The sequence below is a fragment of the Phyllostomus discolor genome, chromosome 9 (genome assembly GCF_004126475.2).
Source record: "Phyllostomus discolor isolate MPI-MPIP mPhyDis1 chromosome 9, mPhyDis1.pri.v3, whole genome shotgun sequence".
Classification (NCBI taxonomy): domain Eukaryota; kingdom Metazoa; phylum Chordata; class Mammalia; order Chiroptera; family Phyllostomidae; genus Phyllostomus; species Phyllostomus discolor.
Window position 1 is genome coordinate 63,512,675 of NC_040911.2, and position 23,493 is coordinate 63,536,167.

Consider the following 23,493-nt stretch of genomic DNA (forward strand, 5'->3'; position numbering starts at 1 on the left):
AAACTTAAAAAGATAGCTGAAACTAATGTTTGGGAAAATGAATCCACTTATTTCTCAAACATGTGCAGTTTACTGAATGTCAATTATTCCTCAACAAAATAGTTTTTAAAATTCTGTTATTCATGCTCATGCTCTGAAAGGAGAAATATTTCCAAGCTAATAGGAAAACAATCTCTATATCTCTCTTAGACCCCCTCAGAACCATACTCAATAGAATGATCTACATTGGCAACATGGCACAAACCATCAGAAGATAGAAAATGAATATTTAAAAAGAAGTTTGGAGGTCCCTACTAACTTAAAGGACAAGGGACACAACGATCTCAAAGATTAAAGCATTCTTTTCTATTGGATCTTTGAAAACAATTTGAAGACTTACTCTCTCCTAAAATGAGCTAAACTTTCACTGGTTAAGAGATTTTTAGTATTTTGATTTGTTCCCAAAAATACATAAAATAACAAAATAAATAACAAAAGAAGCTAGATCACAACTCAACTATGCCTTTCCAGTGTGATAATATAAGCTACAACTTAAACAGACTTCCAAAAGTGAGAGAGGTAGATGGGGCAGGAACCCATTAAGCAAAAACAAACGGGTAACTCATCTTACCCAAACTTTTGAAGCTCTGTCATTTTTTAGATTTATGTAATTTAAATTTGTACAGGGAGAGGATTAAAAATAAAAGTAATTTTATTTTAATTAAGTATAGAAATAAAAATACTGGAAATCATAAAGGGGAAACAATACAGATTACTCACTGACAAATTTCTACCACCAGAAACAAAAGTGATTAAATATGGAGAGTTTATCAGGAGAGGGATAACACTGAGATAAGACAGAAGGATTCTCAGGGAGAAAATGAGTTAACAGAACAGACTGTGGATTCAACAGGCTGCCCAGCTGAGGTAAGAGAATGGTGTTTTGACTTAGATAGTTTCATCTAACTTAGTAAATGGGAGAAATATGTTTAACGTTTTCTTCTACGTGGAATAATGCTGACACATCCAGCATAAGGTTCTAGTCACCAGATCAGCTTTGACTCAGGAGCAGCATAATGGATCCCTTCCTTGGCAGGTAACTTTCGTATTATTTTAATCACATAATTATCTTAATAAACATACCAAGGACAAAATAAATATAAATTTAAAATCAAAGCATGGTTGAAAGTAAGGAAACTGAATAGTGCGTTTATTTGTACAATAAGCAGCGTTTTAAAACTGTTTGCAAGAAGAATATACTATAGCCTCAATAGAAAAGTATTAGAATGCATACCACCTTTTCCCAATTCAATTCACTTTAAGAATTATCCTTAAAATGCTCTTTTAAGTGCTATTATTGTTTGACAGTGTTAGCACACTTCACAAAGAAAGCAGAAAACTCCAAATATCAAGTTCAATTTTCACTCTACCTTTCCTTGGTACATTCCATAATTAATGCTAAATCAACATACCAATGCAAACTGTTTTTGCAGAGAAAGCTTTGATTAATATACTTGATGCTTTAAAAACATTTAAAGAGTTTATAGGACTTAAGATGTCTTTCCTGACTTTCTAGGAGAAAAGGTTAACCAGTTCAGTGTCCTATGAAGTATTATAGACAGTCAAAGTTAAACCCTCCCAAAGTTCAACCATTAAGTCTGTTACTAAACTCCACTTCTTTCAGGCTTTGGATTTCGAGTTCTCTGTTTGCCAACCACAAGCCTTACAATCAACTACAGTTAATGGTTACATTAAAAAACAAACAGACAAATAAACAAACAAACCCATCTTCACACACATCTGTATTTTTAAAAATCTACTTAAAAAGATGTAAAATTCTATAACTCCTTGCCTGATCCATCCAAAGGTGAATACAAAGTTTGAGAAACAGTTTTTTGAAGAAATAAGTTTGGGCTCCAAGAAGACCAGTAAACACTAATTCCGACACTATGAATAACTGAGCTTTTATTTAAGTTTAGAAGTATGCTAAAACCTGACAATGATACTGATAAAAAGAACGATAAAGATAATATAAATTACAGATTACCTTTTAGAAGAGAAATAATGGAGGGCAGGCTACAAATCCATTTATAGCATTCCAAACGATGGGAGGAAGGCACAAAGGTCAATGGGATACTGAAGGGATCCCTGTGGGTAAGGAGGTATCCTTGAGGAACTGTGGGCATTGAGGCACAGAAGTATATAGCTCTGCTAAATATATGAGAGGCCTTGAAAAAGCAAGAGTGTAACCCTATCAGCACTAGAGAGTAACCAAAGATTTCTAAAGGGTGATAGTCTTTAAGGAAAAAAAAAAAAAAAGCCTCAGATCACATACAAATACTTTCAGTGGGAAGAAGGGTGAAATCAAATGAATCAACTGGGAGATCAGTAATAGTAATCCAGGAGGAGAGTTACAAAATAGGCTTACTGGGATGCCCTCGCTGGTGTGGCTCAGTAGATTGAGCACCAGCCTGAAAATAGAAGGGTTGCTGGTTCAATTCCCAGTCAGGGCACATATATGAGTTGCAGGCCAGGTCCCCAGTGGGGGACATGTGATTGGCAACCAATCCATGTTATCTCTTGACTGTTTATCTCCCTTTCTTTCTCACTCCTTACCCCTTTCCCTCTCTCTAAAAGTAAATAAATAAAATCTAAACAGGCAGAGAGTGATGTAAAGTGAGAAGCCAATGCATATAACGAGCTCCTAAATCTGGACAACTGAGAAAACAGCAGGTCCAGGGACAAAAAGGAGAAATGAGCCAGGAGACCTGGCAAGGGGAAAGGAACGCTGGGTCTGAGGCAAACAAAGGTATGTGTGTGTATGTGTGTATATACTGGACTAGAGGAAGAAAAAACTGAACCAGGAAAATAACTTTTTTTGTCATTTAAAATCATATGCAGAATTTACATATTTAAAGTTTACAAAGAATTACCCTAGAAATAAATATGTCTCAGCAAATTGCAATGGTGGAAGAAGATCAGGGTAAGTTAAATTAAGGGAGATAGCTCAGTTCTAAAGGAAATATAACCAGATTCATTGAAAAGAAGAACAATCTAACAATAGCCAGAGGGCGGGGGGAGGGAACGGGTAGAAGGGTTTTCAGGAACTACTATACAGGACATGTGGACAAAACCAAGAGGGAGGGTGGAAGCAAGACAGGGAGGTGGGTTTGCAGGGGGGAGGGGTGGGGAGAAAATACAGACAACTGTAATTCAACAACAAAAGGTAAGCAATAATAAGCTGAATAATTTATGAAAACGGAATTGGAAAAAAATCTTCTAAACCACAGCTAACTATATATCCTTACCAGGTCCTTCCATGAGTTTTAAGACACCTCAATAATATCTATAATAAACTTTCTCAACACTATAGATAACACCTAATATGATGGGAAGAACTCACCTAAACTCAACTTGAGGAAATATCTCTTCAAAGAATGCTGGATGCATCAAAAACAGAACGGAAAATAATGCCAGGAATCAAAACAGAGAAAAATAACTGACTACTGGCACCGGAGGCTTCATTTTCAGGTTTAGGTTTGTATTTTCTCTTTGGTTAAAATTTTATTTTATTGATTATGCTATTACAGTTGTCCCAATTCCATCCCCCCTTTCTGCCTCCACAAAGAACCCCCAATACCCTCAGGGAAATCCTACTACTGTTCATGTCCAAGAGTCATACATACAAGTTCTTTGGCTACTCCATTTCCTATACTGTCCTTTACATCTCCATGGCTATTTTGTAAGTACCTATTTGTACTAATTAATTCCCTCAATTCTTCACCCATTCCTCCATATCCCCCTCCAATCAGCAACCATCAAAACTCTCTCTGTATCCATTCTGTCTTTGTTCTTTGCTTAGTTTGTTTTTTAGGTTCAATTGTTGACAGATATCTTTATTGCCATTTTACTGTTCATAATTTTGATCTTATTCTTAAATAAATCCCTGTAACATTTCATATAATAATGGCTTGGTGACAATGAACTCCTTTAGCTTTTTCTTGTTTGGAAACTCTTTATCTGCCCTTTTGATTCTAAATGATATCTTTGCTGAGTAAGCAATCTTTGCTGTAGGTTCCTGTTTTAAATGACTTTAAACATTTCTTGCCAATCCCTTCTAGCCTGCAAAGTTTACTTTGATAAATTAACCAACAGTTTTATAGGAATTCCCCTGTAGGTAACTATCATATTTTGCCATGTATAACATGCTTCTTTGTATAATGCTCACCCATGTTTTGGCTCAAACTATCAGGAATAAAGAGTTTTTGTTTTAATTTTTTAATTCAATTTTTCATTTATTCATATTTATAAACAAAACCAATTATCATATTTCAGAATATTATTTTGCATACGGTTATCACTATTGATTTCTAGAGTTATAGTTTTAAAGCATAAGCATAAAAGAATTATAAATATTATAGAGATACAGAATTACTACTACCAAATATAATGTGAATGCTTACTTTTCCCTAGAAAATTTGGGCAAAAAAAGTGTGCATTATACAGGACAAAATATGGAAACTGCTTTTCTCTTGCTGCTTTTAAGATTCTCTCTTTACTGCTGGCCAAGATGGAGGCATACGTAGATACACTTTGCCTCCTCGCACAAGCAAAAGAAGAAAAACAACAAATTTAAAAACAAAAAATAACCAGAACTTCCAGAAAATTAAACTGTATGGAAGTCTGACAACCAAGGAGTTAAAAGAAACATTCATCTAGCCTGATAGGACGGGTGGAGAGGACACCTGGCAAGGTGGTAGCTGGAGGACCAGTGCAAGTGAGGCACTGGCTGGAGGAAAGGCCGGTCCCACATTTTCAAGCTGATAAACTGAAACAACTGGTGAGCGATACAGACCAAGCAACTGAGAGTTTCAGCATAGGGAAATAAAGCCTCAGAACCTCTGACTGAAAAAACCCGAGGGGGAAGCGGCATTGTGAAACTCCCAGCCTCACAGGAGAGGTTGCTGGAGAGACCTACAAGGTCCTAGGAAGGTACAAAGGGCAAGCCTCCTGGGGATCAGCAACAGAAGGGCCCAATTTGTTTGAAGTGGAGGAAGTGACTGAAAGCCAGCACAAAGCTAAGCAAGCAGCCTTGTTCCCTCTCAGACCCCTCCCCCACATACAACACCCCAATGCAGTGACATGGGTTGCTGTGCCCTAGTGATTACCTAAGGACCCACCCCTTACTATATAACAGGTGCACTGAGACAAAAATATATGCCCAAATGAAAGAACAGATCAAACCTCCAGAAAAAATACAACTGAGTGATGAAGAGATAGCCAACCTATCAGATACAGAGTTCAAAACACTGGTAATCAGGATACTTACAGAAATGGCTGGGTACGGTCACAAAATAGAGAAAAAAGTGAAGGCTATGGAAAGTGTAATAAAGGAAAATGGACAAGGAGCCAGCAGTAAAGGGAAGGAAATTGGGACTCAAATCACCCATTTGGAGCAGAAGGAAGAAAATAAAACATCCAACCAGAATAGAATGAAGACATAAGAATTCAAAAAAATGAGAGGCTTGGGAACCCCTGGGACAACTTTAAACATTCCAACATCCAAATTATAGGAGTGCCAGAAGGAGAAGAGGAAGAGAAAGAAATTGAAAACGTGAACAAATAATGAAGGAGAACTTTCCCAATCTGTCAAAGGAAATAGACTTCCAGGAAGTTCAGGAAGCTCAGAGTCCAAAAGAAGTTGGATCCAAGGAAGCACACACCAAAGCACATCATAACAACATCACCCAAGATTAAAGATAAGAAGAGAATCTTAAAAGAAGCAAGAGAAAAGGAGAGATACCTACAAAGGAGTTCCCCTAAGACTATCAGCTAATTTCTCAAAATATACCTTACAGGCAAGAAGGGGCTGGAAAGAAATATTGAAAGTCATGAAAGGCAAGGACATACATCCAAGATTACTCTATCCAGCAAAGCTATCATATAGAATGGAAGGGCAGATAAAGTGCTTTCCAGATAAGGTCAAGTTAAAAGAGTTCATCACCAGCAAGCCCTTATTATATTAAATGTTAAATGAACTTATCTAATAAAAAGAACATAAAAAATACAAACAGTAAAATGACAACAAACTCACAACTATCAACAACCGAACCTAAAAAATGAAAAACAAAAACGAACTAAGCAGATAAGCAGAACAGGGACAAAATCACAGAAACAGAGATCACATGGAGGGTTATCAGCAGGGACGTGGAGCAGAAAGTGTGGGCGGAAGGGTACAGGAAATAAGAAGCATAAGTGGTAGGTACAAAATAGATGGGGGGAGGTTAAGAATAGTATGGGAAATGGAGAAGCCAAAGAACTTATACGTATGACTCAAAGACATGAATTAAGGTGGAAGAAAGATGAGAGTGCAGGGCAGAGGAGAATAAAGGGTAGAAAAAAAATGAGACAACTGTGATAGTATAATCAATAAAATATATTAAATGTAAAAAAAAAAGAAAAAAGGATTCTCTATCTTTAACCTTTGGTATTTTAATTTTGATGTCTTGGAGTGGGCCTCTTTGCATCCATCTTGTTTGCGACTGTGCTTCTAGGACTTGCATCTTGTTTGCAACTGCACATGTCTATTTCCTTCACCCAATTCTTTCCATTTTTCAAATAGATTTCCAATTTCTTGCTCTTTCTCTTCTCCTTCTGGTACCTCTATGATGTGAATATTGGAACATTTGAAGTTGTCCCAGAGGCTGCTTACTGTATACTTATATTTTTGGATTCTTTTTTTCTTCCTGTTCTGATTGGTTTTTGTTTCCTTATGTTCCAAAGCACTGATTTGATTCTCAGCTCCATCCACTCAACCACTCTACAGTTGTTTATCCGTAAATTGTACTTTATTTCATTTAGTGTATTCTTCATTTCTGAATGGATCTTTTTTATGCTATTGAGATCCTCACTAAGTCCCTTGAGTATCCTTATAACTAGTATTTTGAGCTCTGCATCTGAGAGACTGTTTATTTCAATTTCGTTCAGCTCTTTTTCTGGAGTTTTTATCTGTTCTTTCATTTAAACCATGTTTCTTTGTCTACTCATTTTGGCAGCCTCCCTGTGATTGTTCTAGAGCTGTTATGACTCTGTGTCATCCAGTGAGTGCACTGGCTTTGAGGTCTCCTGGGTGGTGTAGGCCAAGGTCAACCCCCACCTGTGTTTTGCCTGGGGCCAACCCTGCCTGAGCTGTAAAGCAATCTGAGATGGTTGCTACTTGTGCTAGGCCCAGCTGTAAATTTAAGCTGGTTCCTGATGGTGCTGTGCCTGAGGCCACTGAGCAAGAGGCATTGGGACTGAGGGCTCCCTGAGGCTGGCAGTTGCTTGTTTGAGAGGATTTAGGAAGGTTTGAAGTAAGAGTCAAGACCAGCCATTCATATAGAAAAGAAGCTTGGGTGGACCCTCAAATTTGGTAGGACAGAATCTTGGGGCATATCCAGGGTGGGACAAACAATGAACAATGTTAGCCAGATTGATGGAGTCTCAGATACGGCTCTAGCCTGCTGGCTCTGTGGCTCTGTTGGGGGAGGGTTCTGAAAAGGGGCAATGACTTCTGTCTACCTTTCCAGCTGGGAGAAAGCTGTCCCCCAGCTGTCGCCTTGATGCCAGACACTTCATTTCTCCCTGTATGCCACTGGTGCCTTAAGCTGTTACCCCAGTGCTGGAGTTTAGATGTAGTTAATCTGAAGAAGTCCCATGTATGGGTTGGGAGGAACTGCTTGGGACTCCAGGATTTTCTTCCACTGATTAATCCGCACTGATTTTTTCAACCAGAAATTATGGGGACTTATCTTCCTAACACTGGAACCCTGGACTAAGGGGCGTGGTGTGGGGCTAGGAGTTCTCAATCCCAAGATATCCCTCCTTAATTTGTATCCACCACATGTGGATGTGGGACTAGCCCATTCCGCTTCTGTACCCTTCCTACCAGTCTGGATGGATATGGTTTCTTTAATTCCGTAATTGTCAGACTTCCATTCAACCTAACTTTTGACAGTTCTGAGTGATGATTTTTCTGTATTTTAGTTGTAATTTTGGTATGGTTGTCAAGGAGGCAAGCTGTGTTTAACCTATGCTGCCACCCTGACCAGATATCAGATTTAGGTATATAAAGCAAATACAATACCAGGATACACAAGAAGCCCTGAAACAAACCCAAAACTGCAGTAAACTGAATCTTGTCCTCAACATTACCCCTCTAAGAAAACACTGAAAATTAACTCATAACATAAAAGTTAACTTTGGTTTCAGGAATCTCTATGATACTAACTCAAATCAATTTTAGTTTGAAGTCATTTTCAACATATACCTGAATAAGCACCTGGATCTGAGATTTGCTTTATAAATTTAATAATCTTGTGAATACAACAGATAACAAATAATACCAAAGGTCTTTCAGGATTAAAAAACAACCACCAACACCACCATATAATAAAAAAACTCTGAGATTTGCCAATTTTAGAACTCTTCCCTTGGGAAATACTCTCTATCCTTCTAATTAGAAAGTGAAATAAAATTCATTATTTCTAGAAGGCTGAGGAGGAAGGCCCTAGAAAATATGCACAGAAATTGAGGAATACAAGTAAACATGTGACAATCCAAAGACAAAACTGGTAGGATTAACTGGCTTGAAGCACTGCAGCAAGTCAGAGACCCCCAAGTGTTAATACAGAGTGTCCACATTGGATCTGTGGGAGCCAGATTGTTCCTAATGGGCATGGGAGTACAGCTTACAATTTTAAACTCCACCCTTAACAAAAGAGCCCAAGGACAAAGCGAGGACAATTTATGTGTAAAGATAAACAAAAGCAACTAATCTATGAAGATTTTCTAAATTCACAATGGTTTTCTTAAATTAAAAGCCTTTCTTGTATGACAGTTACTCTCCAAATCCATTAAAAGATAGGAACATAAACATGCTTACATTTCACAAAGAGCAACCTAAGTAAAATCAAAAATTTTCCGAGTGAGAGAAATAATAAGAATGAGTGGGAAAGGAGGATTCAGGAATAGCTTTTACAAAATCGCTTTTTTACTAGGATGTGTTTGCCTTACTCTCCTCTAAAGACTGAAAAAAATAACAAACGCAGTCAACAAGATTAGAAATTTATTCTATTTCATCTTAACCAAAATAAAGTATACAATAGTTTTATTTTTAAATTCTGCAGGGCCACATGTATAATTAAAATGATCTGTTATTTTAAAGTGAAGCTGTATGTGTCTCTGGTGTGCAGAGCTCTGTTTACTACCATACAGCAAACTATCCCAAGAAACTCCTACTTTCTATCTCCCACTTTCCTAATCCTGGAAAAATTACAGGTTGTCAGGGGAAACCAGAAAGCAGAGAAGAAAATCAGTAACCTTAACAATATATGTAATTTAAAGTCAAGAGGCTCTGCTCTGAAGTCTGCAACACACAAACTTCTCTAATCTCAAAGCATTGGTAGAATAAAAGCTTCCATTTTGTTCTGAATCAGAAATCTTCTTAAACTTATTTGCAAGTTCAGAGCTCTGCTCTGACGCCGTGAATTTTGGAAAACTTACCCGACTGCAGTGTTCTGTGTCAGATCCCGTAACATGGGAACAGGAGAACACACTATTCTAAAGAAAAACAAGAGAAACATCTACTTGTAAAGTGTAATTTTTTAGGTAAGAAGTAAGATGTTGCTATGTTTGTTAGGCTTTAAGAAAGAGAAATCATTAAATCACACCAACAGAAACTATGTCATAGTAATTTACATCTTTAAATAAGACTGTCTATCTAGTCTGTACTATCAACAACATAAAACAATTGTGAGCAAAGGGCTTATCAGAATTTGTAAAGAATACCCATGGTACAAACCAAAAGGGGTGTGGAGGAACAGATAAATAAAGAGAAAAACAGAACAGGTATTTTATAAATGAAGAAAACCAAATATATGGCCTCATTCTCATTAGTAATCAGAGAAATGCAACTCTAAACCACAACAAAATGCCAAACAGCATCCATCAGATTGACAAAAATTAAGGTTGTGATAATTCCAAGGGTTTTGTAAGAACAGAGAGTAACAAGAGCTCTTACAAACTGCTGTTGAGATTATAAAGAAGTGTACCCACTTTGGAAGACTACCTAGTATTATTTAGAAACATACACATAACCAACAAATTTTATTCCTGGATATACACCTTTGAGCAGCAGGTCTCAAGCTCTGACCTCAGAACCCTTTTAAACTCTTAAAAACTGAGGGCCCCAAAGGCCTTTTATTTTGGTTTTAATCTGTCAATATTTACCTGTCAAAAAATGAAATGAATAAATTTTAAAATTACTAATTTAAAGATACCAACGATGCACCTATTAAGTTAAGTTAAATAAAAGCAACTATTTTACAAAGCAAAACAAAAAAATAAGAACATCATTGTTTTACATTTTTTTAAATTTCTTTACTATCTATCTTAATAGCTGAATTCTCTTATATGCTTCTGATTCAATTTCTTGAGATTATCATGCTACATTTAGCCACTGGAAAACTACACTATGCTCAAGAGAGAAAGAGTGACAATGGTAAATAACACCATAATGTCCTTGTATTATTAAGAAAATAGTTTTGACCTTGTGCCTTTCCTGAAAGGGTTTTAGGGAACCCCTGGGCTCCCTATACAAAGTGAAACAGCTATTAATATAAAAAAGCTGGGCTTTGACATCAAGATTTTTTTTAGTCAAACAGGTTTCCTGTTGTTTTGTTTTCTCACTATTACTAGAAAATAAAACATTTAGGCAACAAGGTAAAAATGTTAACTAAACATAGTTCCAGTTACCCCAATTATATACAAATGAATACTTACTGATCTGGAAGAATGGCTTCTTCATCCAAAGAAAACTTTCCTTGAATACCATGACATAGTTCAGGTGGTAAATCCACTGGCTGTGAATAAATGCATTCCTGATTTTATACCCCAAAAGAATGGAAAGCAGGGACTCAAAACACACACTTGTACACCAAAATCACATCCAAAAGACAGAAACAACTCAAGTTCCTATCAACAGATGAACGGATGAACAAAAAACATGGTCTATACCGTACATATAATGGATATTATTCAGCCATAAAAGGTTAAGTAAAATTCTTACCTCATGCTACAACTTGCATTAACCTTGAAAACATGCTAAGTGAATCAGACACACAAAAAAACAAATACTGTATAATTCCACTTATGTGAGGTATCAAGAACAGGTAAATTCATAGAGACAGAAAGTAAAAGGTTCAGAGGGTGGAAAGTGAAGAATGGGGAGGTACTGTTTATTAATTTTGTTTCGTGGGTACAGAGTTTCTGATTGGAAAAATGAAAATGTTTTGGAAATGGATACTGGTGATGGTTGCACAATATTGTGTATGGTCTTAATGCCACTGAACTATAAACTTAAAATTGGTTAAAGTGGTAAGTTTTTTTATTTCAACAAAATCTTAAAAATGCAATCCTGATTAATAAACTAAATAAATGTAGTCTAAAAACACTTCATGACTGAAAAAGAGACCATACCTCTGTGGAGCCTGTCTGGTATAGTTCTACAATGAAGTCATAGAGTGGGTGATATTTCCCAACAAATAAAACATCACTTCCAAGACTGTTTCTTTTAGCTGTGGGGAAAGTAAGAAAAGAATAAAGAACAAACAATTACATCCACAAGAGTGATACTTATGAGAATGAAATAATAATTATCTAAATTTTAAAAACTTAATTATAAGTTTACAAAAAATATTTAAAAGTAACAAGACCTGCATATGTGGTCTCTATAGAAATAAAATTCTGACTAAGTTTCAAAGATCAATGACTATCAGAAAAATTATTGCTAAAAAAGATCTGAATATAACACTGCAAGACAAGAGACGAAGTTTCCGTATTTATACAGAACTCAATTTCTTACTCTAAGAAATCAACATTCCCTGAGGAAACACAAATTGTATTTCCTCAGGGAATCTAACAATATCATCTAACAAAAAAAGTTATTCTAAAGATGGTTGCTGGACAAATTATTCCTACAGGTTTATTATACAGGTATTGAATAAATTTTCCAATAGAGCTCAGCTTTGCAGTTTCCCTATACTTTGAACTGTCAGTAGTATGACAAAATACCACTTTTTGTGCATAATAACATTTCAAAGTTAGCATTCTTGAGGGCAAATGCTTTTGTTTCAACCTAACCTGTCAAGCAAAGTTTTGTTATTTAGGAGAGATGATGGGGAAAATGGAGAGGGGGGAAATTAATAATACCTCCCTAACACACAAAAATCCTTTTGTGAGTGCATGTCATATAAGAACCAAAAAGTTAAAGGATATTCTTAAAGTGGTGTTTCTTACAAATTTAACAAACACCATAACTTAAAACTTTTTATTTAATTACTGTTTAATTTATGGATAGGTTTTAAGAAGCAAAGTTAACTTCTGTTATAAAGAGGTAAAATAAATGGTTTATGTCCCGTTCGAGAAATTTGACAAATGAAAAAAGAGGGCTGAATTTTACAGACTAACTGTTGACCAAGTGGAACTGTAATTCTTACTCTCTTCTGAAGTTAGGTCTGGGTATACTTCTTCTAGGGCAGCTCGTAGCCTTCGCTCATCCACAAATGGCAACAGAGCAACACCTGGAGAAACAAATGCACACCACTCACCCCAGCTATTAGCATCATCTAAATTCCAACTTATCATCGGTTTACCAATAAACATTTCTAGTAGAGTATCCCTCCTTACAGCAAAACATTTTGAAAGTGACTCTATTTAGACAAAATTAAGGTGGTCTTTCCACATGGTGTTAAAAGCAAAGATTCTTTTTATTTCCCATCCTTAAAATGGCTCATGTAGAAAACCATGTTTATTGCATCTTAACTCTGATGATAAAATTGTTGAATTAAATGAACAAGTGGCCACCTGGACATCAGTCTATTTTCTGGCCTTACTTATGAGGATGCTCTTGGTCAAGCCAGCTAATCTCCCAAGGGCTTGAGCTTACCCTTTCATCTTTCTAGGACTTAGTTTCTTCTTTTGTAAAAACAGATCATACAGTGCCTTGGCTGGGTGGCTCAGTTGGTTGGAGCATTGTCCCGTATCCCAAAAGGTTGTCAGTTCAATTCCCACTTGGGGAGGATACTGGAGCAATGGATCGATGCCTCTCTCTCTCTCTCTCCAACCCCCAACCACTACCCTCAAAAAAAAAAATCATACAACTAAAATACATGGAAGGTCTTTTCAACTAGAATATTTGAAATGTCTCTTGTAGCTCTAAAACTGCACAGTATTCTGTTTACATTTTAAAACCTAATAATTTATATACAAAACATTTTAAGAGACTTGATTAAATAACTGGGGGTGGGGCAGGGTGCAGTGACAGATGTTCATTTTCAGGCTGAAAGTTGTCCTCTAAAGTGTGTTAGAATTAAGGTCATTGTTTTATTTGAACATACATGCATAATTTTCAAAGAGCACACTAGTAAGAACAGTACCTATTACTAAAATAATATACAAAGTTACTGAAGTTATATATGTTCTGCTATATACACTATAAATAGTATTTTGGCTAAATAAAAATTTTAAGATAAACAGTAAAGAGAAATGTTAAATACAGCTAAATAATTTTGAAACTATTGTCACTCAAAACTGCTGTATGTTATTATTGCCTTTAAAATGATGATAAATGAAAGATTTCCTAAGTGGTAATTATTTAGCTACCATATTTTCAAGGTTAGAAAATATGTTCAATTTTACCACCTAGAATATTTTTTAAAGTTAGGTTTTAATGTGAATTTTGAAGGGTCTAAAAAGTGATCTCAAGGAGACAAACACCTCAGACAAACATCTGAGTCAGGCTATTTCAGTTATTGGCAAACACATGGAAAAAAACCTAGGGAGTTGTTCAAGTTTTATTTAATCATACACTTAAGAAAACTTGTATCATGAAAAACTATTACATTATCTATCTTTTGTTTACTACCTACAAGACATAGGATCTAAACAAATTATCAGACTTTCCTACAATATCAACACTAGAAGTTAACTCCAAACAGTAAGCAACTTTCAGTGCTAATGACAGCAATAATGTTACTATGTTACTAAAGAAGAAATCAGCCCTACTGGCCAGGATAGGAAGGAATACCTATACCCAGATGTGAAAATGGTAGTGACTGAGAGGGAGCTGACAGTAAAAATGACAATAGCAGCCTCTTTTTGTCATAGTAATTATTTTCTACTTTACATGCACTAGCTCATTTAACCCTCTCAACAACCAACAGGTAGCCCAAGTAAGGTAAACACAGTGTCCAGAGTCTATGGGTTCAGATCTTTGTTCTGCCACTGTTTAACTGGTCAAATTACTTAAATTCTCTGTTCATATATAAAATACCTAGCATTCAAAATGACTATGTAATATTCCTTGTATACATACTAAGCAAATATTATGAAAATACATTTTTATTACATATAATGTTGCTAAGTACACATGTTCAATAAATGTTGAAAAAGTACCCAGATACATTTAATTTACCTTTTTAAGATGTACGCAACTTAGGCAAGAATTACTTTGAATAAGTTTTACAGATACATATGGAGAAATAATTATATCTCCTCATAGTATTAAAGTTTACCTCAAGAAAGCTGCATTCTTGCTATAGTCAATAAATTAAAATATTTAAATAAGCTACTATATGAAATATAAAAACATTAAAGGCTTGAGTGTAAAACCATCCTAAAATTCATCTGGAATCTCAAGGGACCCCAAATAGCCAAAAAAATACTGGAAAAGAAAAATAAAGTGGGAGGACTTGCACCTTCTGATTCAAAATTTATTGCTACAGTAGTTAATTAGTATGACACAGGCTAATGGACTAATTAAAATAGTATGGTACTGGCATAAGAACAGACATATTGATTAACATAAAGAAAGAGCCCAGAAATAAACCCTCACTATATACGGTCACATGATTTTCAATGAGGGGGCCAAGACCATTCAACAAGGAAAAGGCAATCATTTCAATAAATGGTACTGGGAAACTGGATGCAGATGAATAAAATTAAAGCCTTGCCTTACACCATATATAAAAATCAATTCAAAATGAATCAAAGACCTAACTGTAAGAACTAGAACTAAAAACCCTTAGAAGGAAACAGAGAGGAAGCTTCATGACATTAAATTTAGTGATAATTTCTTGAATATTATACCAAAAGCAGAGGCAACAAGAGGTCCAATAAAAACTGAACTTCATTAACATTAAAAACTTTTATGCATCAAAGAACACTACCAACAGAGTAAAGAGACAACCCACAGAATGTGAGAAAATATATGCATGTCATGTAAGAGACTAGTGTCCAGAATACATAAAGTATCCCTACTATACAAGAACAAAAAATTAATTCAAAAATAAGCAAATTTTACCAAAGAAGATACAGAAATAGATAATAAGTACATGAAAAAAAATGCTCACTGGCAATTATCATTAAGGAAATAAATGTCAAAAGAAGTGAGATACCACTTCCTACCCATTAGGATGGTTATTATAAAAAACAAAAACAAAAACAGAAACTAACAAATATTGGCGAGGATGTGAAAAATTATAACTATTGTGATTGGCTTACTTTTCCTCCCAAGGATTTATACTATAATACAGGGATATAATCAGCAAATCATCTGCAAACTTACATATTTATTTAACAAGCCCATGCAAATGCTAATTTAAAACATAAATATATATACGTGTATTTTTACTTTACCACCTTCCCTTCTCCTATCCCTCCTCATTCATCACAAAGCACATTCAAAAACCACCTAACACCCAATCCATTTGCGTATAACAAAATATGACCACAGAGCACAAAATTTAACCCCATTCAATGGGTTACATTTCCCATTATTATTCCATTCAATTCCATTAAAGTAAATGAAATTTCTGTTACTATACAAACCAAAAGTCAACACGAAAAATCTCAAAAAATGATTTTCAACTATAAATTATTACTTAACTCCTTTTGTCCCATAACTCTCTTTGAGTCATTTTACTGGTCAGCCATCCATATCACAGGGAATAATTAAGGAAAAAGAGAAAATATGACATCATTTATGATGAAAATATGATTTTACCATATTTTCTCTTAGGCATTATCCCAGAATTACTCAGGCATTATCTTGCCTAAGTTGAGTACATTGCAGAAAAATATGAGGGGGGATCCAAAAAAAAACCTGGAAAGAATAAAAACTTGTATATTTATTCTTTCATGTTTAAACTTCAGTCATCTTCAGAGTACTCTGCATTTAATGCAATATACCTACTGAAATGTTTTTTCCACTGCTCAAAACAGCTTTTGGACTTGTCAATTTTGATGGCTTTTTGCTTCTGCTGTTTTTTGTTTCACCTCTTCCACATGAGCAAAATGTTTCTCCTTTGAGGGCTTTTTTATGGGGAAACAAAAACAGTTCCTTGGGACAAGATCAAGTGAATAGGATGGGTGGGGCATGGGGTTCATGCCATTTTTGATGAAAAACTGAACTCTTAGTAAGGTGTGGGCAGTTGAGCTCCTAAATCACCCACCACGGAATGGGAAAACATGCTGAGTCTTGAAAAAATTTCACTTAAGCTGAATGAAGCCTCTCACAACACCACCAGTTGGTACAGTGGTACAGATGGGTTTCTAGAACACTCACCCAGCTGGGGAAGCATGTACTACAAGGGGCCTGTCCTCCAGAAGATAATTATGGTTTTTGGGGGGGGGGGGGGGGGTCTTCCCTCATATATGGTAGAAGAAATGGTTAAAATTATTTTGCTGAAAGGGGTACTGGTGTGGTACAATATTTATCTTATTGTGTGAGACTCTTGATCATGTTTTATAGTCAGTCATCATCACACATTGTTGAGTAGTGAATAGCATCTTGAATTTAGTACTAATTTTATATTGTCATTCTTACAAAATCTGTGAACAGAAGGTATGAGAAAATAATAATTTTAACTAATGATTAATGTCAAGTATTTAAGCTAAATTTCTAATATATTTTTAAAGTTTTCATGGAGTACAAGTCAATTTTCATAGACACACTCTCTTAGAAACCTAACAAGGTGTCAATGAGCTGCTAACTGGAATAAGCAATGCCCAAGTCTCATAATTTAATCAAAGGAGACAAAAGATATGATGATTAATCTATTTCAACTCACTTTACTGTTTATCAGAATATTACTATTAAAATTACTATTAATCATTGCTAGTCCCAGTTTAAATAAAAAATATTAAATTTTAACATAATTCTTAAAATATTTATCTTTTATAAAAATTCTTTCATCCCATAAGTCATGTTTGCTCAGTTTTACCAACAAATTAAAATTACTTTATATAAAAGAAATAATGTCTAAATTTTACCTTGCCATGCATATTTCTTCCCATTCAAATCAATAGCAAAATCTTCAGGGTAGAAGTCAATTATACTAGAATCCTATATCAGGGAGAAAAGTAAAGATTCAAAACAAAAGTTACATGTTCTGTTACATAGAATTTGATAAAATTTTCATTTAAGTTATCAAGCCTAATGAGACACTGATACACTGATGTTTCATTCCTTCTAAAAACTGCTAAGATATCAGGTCATTAATCCCAGATCTAGTAAAAAAAAAATTTATTTTAAATGATGGGGGGAAAAGTCATTATTATAGAATTGTAGAGCTGACAACTGTGGACCCAAGGCAGTGAGCTAGTTTACCTAATAATTCCTGCTTCCTGGGTTGGTCTCACTCTTTCTAGCTAGCACACAAAACAAGCTCAGAGTGATTTCAGATAGGTCGGTATTCAGAGCTCTTGTACCACCACACAGGGCTGGAACTTCAAGTAAAAACAAGCTGAGAACAAAACAACTTGTCATACAAATTTCTCCAAAACACAAATCTAGTTTATTTACGGGGTAGGGTACTAATGACAAGAAATGCAGAGGGAAAAAGTCGTGAAAAATATACAGAACTCAAATACTTTTATTTTGTTTCTTTACTACACTGTTTCAACTGAGATGCAAAAGCAACTGTGATTAATGTTAGTAAAACATATGAAAAAAACCCAGTTACCAACACACTACAAGTACTAAGACTCACTGGATCACTCATGAGCTTCCGCCATGATGGAGGTAGAAAGTTACCACTTGCAGCTGGAAAAACTCCCATAAGTTGTTCCAATGGTTTAAACTTCAAGGAAGAAAAAAGTTGAAGATAAGTTTAAGATTAAGACACAATTTCTATCTAAGCCAAAATTCTATGAAATTAAATGGTTCTAAATAATCAAGCTTACTGGTTTAGTGCCCTTCTCAAAATCAGAAGACATGTCTGCAATACCTTCAAAGTCTGAAGCAAATGGTGCATAATGGAATGGATAATACCACTTCCAGGAAGCACAGCCCTACAATCATTGAAAACAACAACAAAAATCTGTTAATAATAGTCACAGCATAAAAGCAAATAATAGACTATTAACCTATAATATTCCACTGATAAAGCACACAACTTCTACTATATATTCAATATATTATTTTTTTCACAAGTACTAAATGTTGTTTTGATTAAATCTGAAGTTTCTGCAAAGCATCTTTAATAATCAATCAACACCAAACTTTACATTTACAAACATAATTTGGTTAAGATTTTTATCCTTAAAATATGTTTCGTGACATTTTTCTACAGCTCTATAGCTGCCATTATCAAATATAATGAAAAGCAGCCAATGCAGCTGACACTGAATTTATACACATGAGTAAGGGGCATCACTGAAACAAGACTGAGAATAAAACAGCCAAAAGTTTCATTTTGCAATTCCCTATTATATTTTCATGGGACAACTTTCTATTTACTATAAAAATATTTAAGTAAATCACTCAAAAAGAAAACAAAAGCAAGTTATAGTCATAGAAAAGAGGAGTCTTCCTGACATGTGTTTTGATTCTGTGCCTAGGGAATTAAAATCTTAAGGATATGAGTAAAATATGAAATTAGAATATTTTATAATCAATACTGTGTTTTTGTTTAGTGCATTAAATGAAATTTCTCCTTACCAAGAAATTTCATCTATTCCCAGGTCATCAAACCTAACTTTGCTTTCCATACCAGGTATCATCTAACAATGTTATAATCTACATATGTTTACCTAATCTCTCACCAGTCTGATATCTCAATTATCAAAAGCTTTAAGTCAAAGATTACTCCAGTTAGAATGTACTTCATGTAACATCAATACATTACATGGAGGAAAGGATATCATTCACATTCCTTTCAAACTGTTACTAGAATTTTCCAGATTATTAAAAAATGCCAATTTTAATCATATTAAAGACAAAGTACAATGAGGCACAGAATTTAATGATGAAATTCTTTAACACAACAAAAATTAGCTTTGTTTATATATTAACATTTAAGGAGCTTTACAAATAAGTACTATTTAAGGTAATGAACTCCTAAATAAGAAATTTATAAAAAGGGAGTCTGGGTTTAATTTCAGAACATAGCTCATTAACACATATCATTATAGAAATTGCTATCTTCCTAAAGTTAGCTGAAGATTTAGAGGAAAATAATTCTTTTTATACCTGGTAATAATATCGAAGAACCCAGCAGAGCCCTTCAACATAAGACTGTACAACTTTACGACGAAATTTTTCATCAGCTGCATCAACATCAAATTTGTTCTTGTAGTACCGCTGCTTCCAACCAGCTTCCCATAGCCTAAAAACCAGTCGAAGCCAGGTCACGTAGAATAAATTTGCAGTTAACTGTCTACCAATTTATCACCAAATCAACTTACATTTATTTAGCATCCAGGTAAAATGTAAATTTGTTAAACAGTAATACTAATACAGTTTCATTTAGTTATTTCTAAAAAGTCTACTTTCACAGGATTTATTATAAACTTAAACATCAAAAACCAAAACATGAACTAGTAAGGCCATTATAAAACTGTATTTAAAAAAAGAATAACCATTTTAAGCTACTTTAATAATACTTCTTTGCTCAAATTTTCATACTGTTTTACATGTTATTATTTTTTTTAATTTTTAAAATGTAGTTATTCATTTATTTATAGGGAAGGAAAGGGAGAGAGAAAGAGATGGAGAGAAAAATCAATGTGTGGTTGCCCCTCACGAGCTCTCTACTGCAGACCTGGCCTGCAACCCAGGCATGTGCCCTAGACTGGGAATTGAACCATGACCCTTTGGTTCCCAAGTTGGCATTCAATCCACTGAACCATACCAGCAGGGCTCTTTTACATGTTTTCGATTGTGGAACAATCCTAAAACTACACTTTAAGATTCAAATACTGCAGATATTTTATGTTGGTTACGTTCCTCCGTTTGTTAAAACAAATTTAAAATACACAAAAAAAGCCAAATTGCTTTTTTAAAAAATAATTTGCACAATTAACTTTTTAAAAGGTAAAATATGGTTTCTAAGACAATAATCTGGGAACCAAGCAGACATTATGTGTGTATCTATTCTACCCTTGGGCCCGCTTATCCCTATTTGAGATAAGAGTTGCTGTTGGCTTAAGGTATTCTACGTATGCTTTGCTAACTGAGAAGCAAGTCAATCACTTCACTAAATCATCACTAATCACCAAAACTACAATGTGAAGAACCCAATTTTCACCCAAAGTATGTTTCTTTAAGTACTCATTTCTCATTCTCAAAAACATTTAACCATTTTATTGAAGGAAGAAAAGGAGGCAAAGATGACTTTAAAATAAAAAGACAAACACCAGGACAGATCAAGAACATCAAGATGATTCCCCACTAAAGGGCTGTTTTCTACTATGCACCAAATCTTACAAATTAATGGCAGTCGTGTCTCAGAATATACCGTATCAATTTTAGTTTCTCTCTCTCTCTCACACATACACACAGGATTCACGGAACATCAAGTAGGAGAAATATCTACTATCCATAATGTGCATTAGCACTATTTTACAGATACTATCAGTAAAATAAATGCTTAAAAACCTCAAATATGTTTTTGATATAAACATTTCTACTTTTATTGTCTTCCGGAACAAGATTAAACAATAACGTACTAAATAAATCAAGTTAACTATTAAGCTAGTATTCACTGATATAATGGCTACACAGTAAAACAAAAAGCACTCCAAGAAGTAAGTCCAGAATTATACAATCAGAGAATAAAAGCTCAGATCAGGTAATTGTTACAAGCCACCACAAAACTCAGAATTTCACATCAAAGAACATTTAGGAAAATTCAGTACCACACATGACAGTTGTGAGGTTTCTAATCATAAATACAAACACCAACCATGTCCTATAAAAGCAGCATGATCTATGGACCATTATTTGTTTAACTCTGATATCATTTTGCTAAATTCATAATGAGTTACAATTATTGATATCCTTGGTCTTTTGTATTTGGAGCCCAGGCTTCAAAACTAGATTTAATTACACAAGAGGCTGTTGAGTAACAGTAATAGCATACTATTGTTATATAATGACCAAAAACCTTCTAAATAAATTAAATAATCAAAGTTTTCTTTTTTAAATATACAGCTAAAGGAAACTTCTCTCCCTGAAATATAATTGTGCATACTCAAGTTTGAGGTTTTCAAAATATACATATTCATCTCTTAACCAAATGTCTTTTGCAATTTCATTTTGAGAAATAACCTTTTCAAATTAGATGATTAAAACAAAATATATTAAGTATCCAAGTGTAACTAAACTTTCTGGGTTAAGCAACTTGAAAATTTAATCTCAAAAGTAACTCGATCGAAAACACCTCATGTCTAGCTGATCTAGTGCCTGGTCTCAGAGGAAAAAGTGGTTTTGGAGGATGAAAACCTGCATGCATACTAATATAAACACTTAAGTTTAACAGCGATAGTTTACACATGTCGCTGGAATTTACTGACTATTCTAACCGTCCACATTAATTACTACTGGATAAAAAGATCACAAGCAAGCATCTGAAGGCACTACTGCTCTAAGCTAAATAGCATTAATTAGATCACACCTATTTCAGCAATTTGCTAACAAAATGCTATGAAGAAAATGGCTTCACCTGACGTTATCCTCCGGCTCAGGTTCACTGTCGCTGTCATCTGCTTTTCGTTTAATTCCTCCTAACGGAGACGGGGAACCATCAGAAGTGAAACTTGTATTAGGAGATACTGAAGGACTCTGTGAATAATTGCAACATTACAGAGGAGGGATTTAATTACTCATTTTACATAAGATGTTACATCAAACTTCTATTACCACCATGTTTCATGATACCACATTTTTTAAAAAGCTATCAAACAGATATGGTAAATATATTCAGAACGTATAAAGACTGATCTTGGCCTATTCCACCTCTCCACAAACAAGTAATATAGTACCAAGCTTCTTAGGCTTACACTTAAAAAAAAAAAAAAAAAAAAGAACATTTTAAGGATAAGATTGTTTTAAATGAAAAAAGAAAAATGTAATTTTACAAATTTAAAATTATAGGACTTAAGTATTTTTTTCCTTTGGTAGTTCCCTCATGTCACAAATTCACAATCACTTTCTATCAACTACACAAAGTTATAATTGGAAAAAATATATATGTATATAAATTTATTATAAATAATACATTAAAAATTCAATGTTGGTGAGAACGAAATTAAATGCTAAGTGTTCAACCTAGTACAACTGCTCTGAAAAGCAACTGTTGAGACTCTGCAAGATAACTGTTAAATTATATATAGTTTTAAAATTTAATGCACAAATAAAAATCTATTAGTTATCTCAGAAAAATGTGGATTTTATTATTTCAGACTTAGATGCCACTTTAAGTATTACTTCAAAGTGAATTATTACTACTGGCCCCGACTGCATGGCTCAGTTAGACTGCCATCCTGATACACCAAGATTGCGGGTTTGGTCCCTGATCAGGGCACATAAAAACATGAACCAGTGAATGCATACATAAGTGGAACAACAAATCCAGATCCCTCTTCTCATCCTCCTCTTCCTCACTCTCTAAAAATTAATAAAACATAATTTAAAAATGTATTATCAGTATTATCTTCCCTCTGTGCCTAACTCAATGAACATAGTAGCACCCTAAAGTATTTTAATATTTAATATAAAAATTATAATCTTCCGAAACCTCAGTTTTATGTTAAATGAACAAAACCATAGGCAGAAAAGGTTTTCATGGTACAAGTTCCTTCTGTTATTCACAGTATAGTAGATATTTTGAGTAAATTAAATTATTTTTAAGTTGAGAGCTCAGAAGGCTTTTTTAGTACTATAACTAAAACCTTAGCATAAAGGTAGTTCACACAGTAGGCCAAGAAAAGTTACAACACAGCAAAATTATATTTCATAGAGCTTATGACACTGCCCCTTTTAACATGTGTAATATCAATTTTATCATGATACTATATGTCCAATACTGTCAAAAAATTAACATTAATAAAAATAAATTCAGGAAGAACTATTGTGCTTAGAAAATGAAATGGGTATTTTTAGACAAACAGATCTGAGTTTGAAACAGTACATCT

The 23,493-nt window shown here is 34.4% G+C and overlaps 1 protein-coding gene across 2 annotated transcripts in view; it reads right to left on the reverse strand.

The window, feature by feature from the left end:
* Nucleotides 1–23,493, reverse strand: part of XRN2 (5'-3' exoribonuclease 2) — a 112,546-nt gene that overhangs the window by 35,460 nt on the left and 53,593 nt on the right. For both annotated transcript variants that reach the window (XM_036009472.1, XM_028523763.2), the window contains 9 exons: nt 22,023–22,141; nt 19,550–19,685; nt 18,262–18,369; nt 18,069–18,158; nt 17,350–17,422; nt 12,516–12,599; nt 11,497–11,594; nt 10,801–10,880; nt 9,523–9,579 (listed from right to left, as the gene is read on the reverse strand). In XM_036009472.1, the coding sequence (XP_035865365.1) occupies nt 9,523–9,579; nt 10,801–10,880; nt 11,497–11,594; nt 12,516–12,599; nt 17,350–17,422; nt 18,069–18,158; nt 18,262–18,369; nt 19,550–19,685; nt 22,023–22,141 (845 nt within the window). The remainder of the gene's footprint in view (nt 1–9,522; nt 9,580–10,800; nt 10,881–11,496; nt 11,595–12,515; nt 12,600–17,349; nt 17,423–18,068; nt 18,159–18,261; nt 18,370–19,549; nt 19,686–22,022; nt 22,142–23,493) is intronic.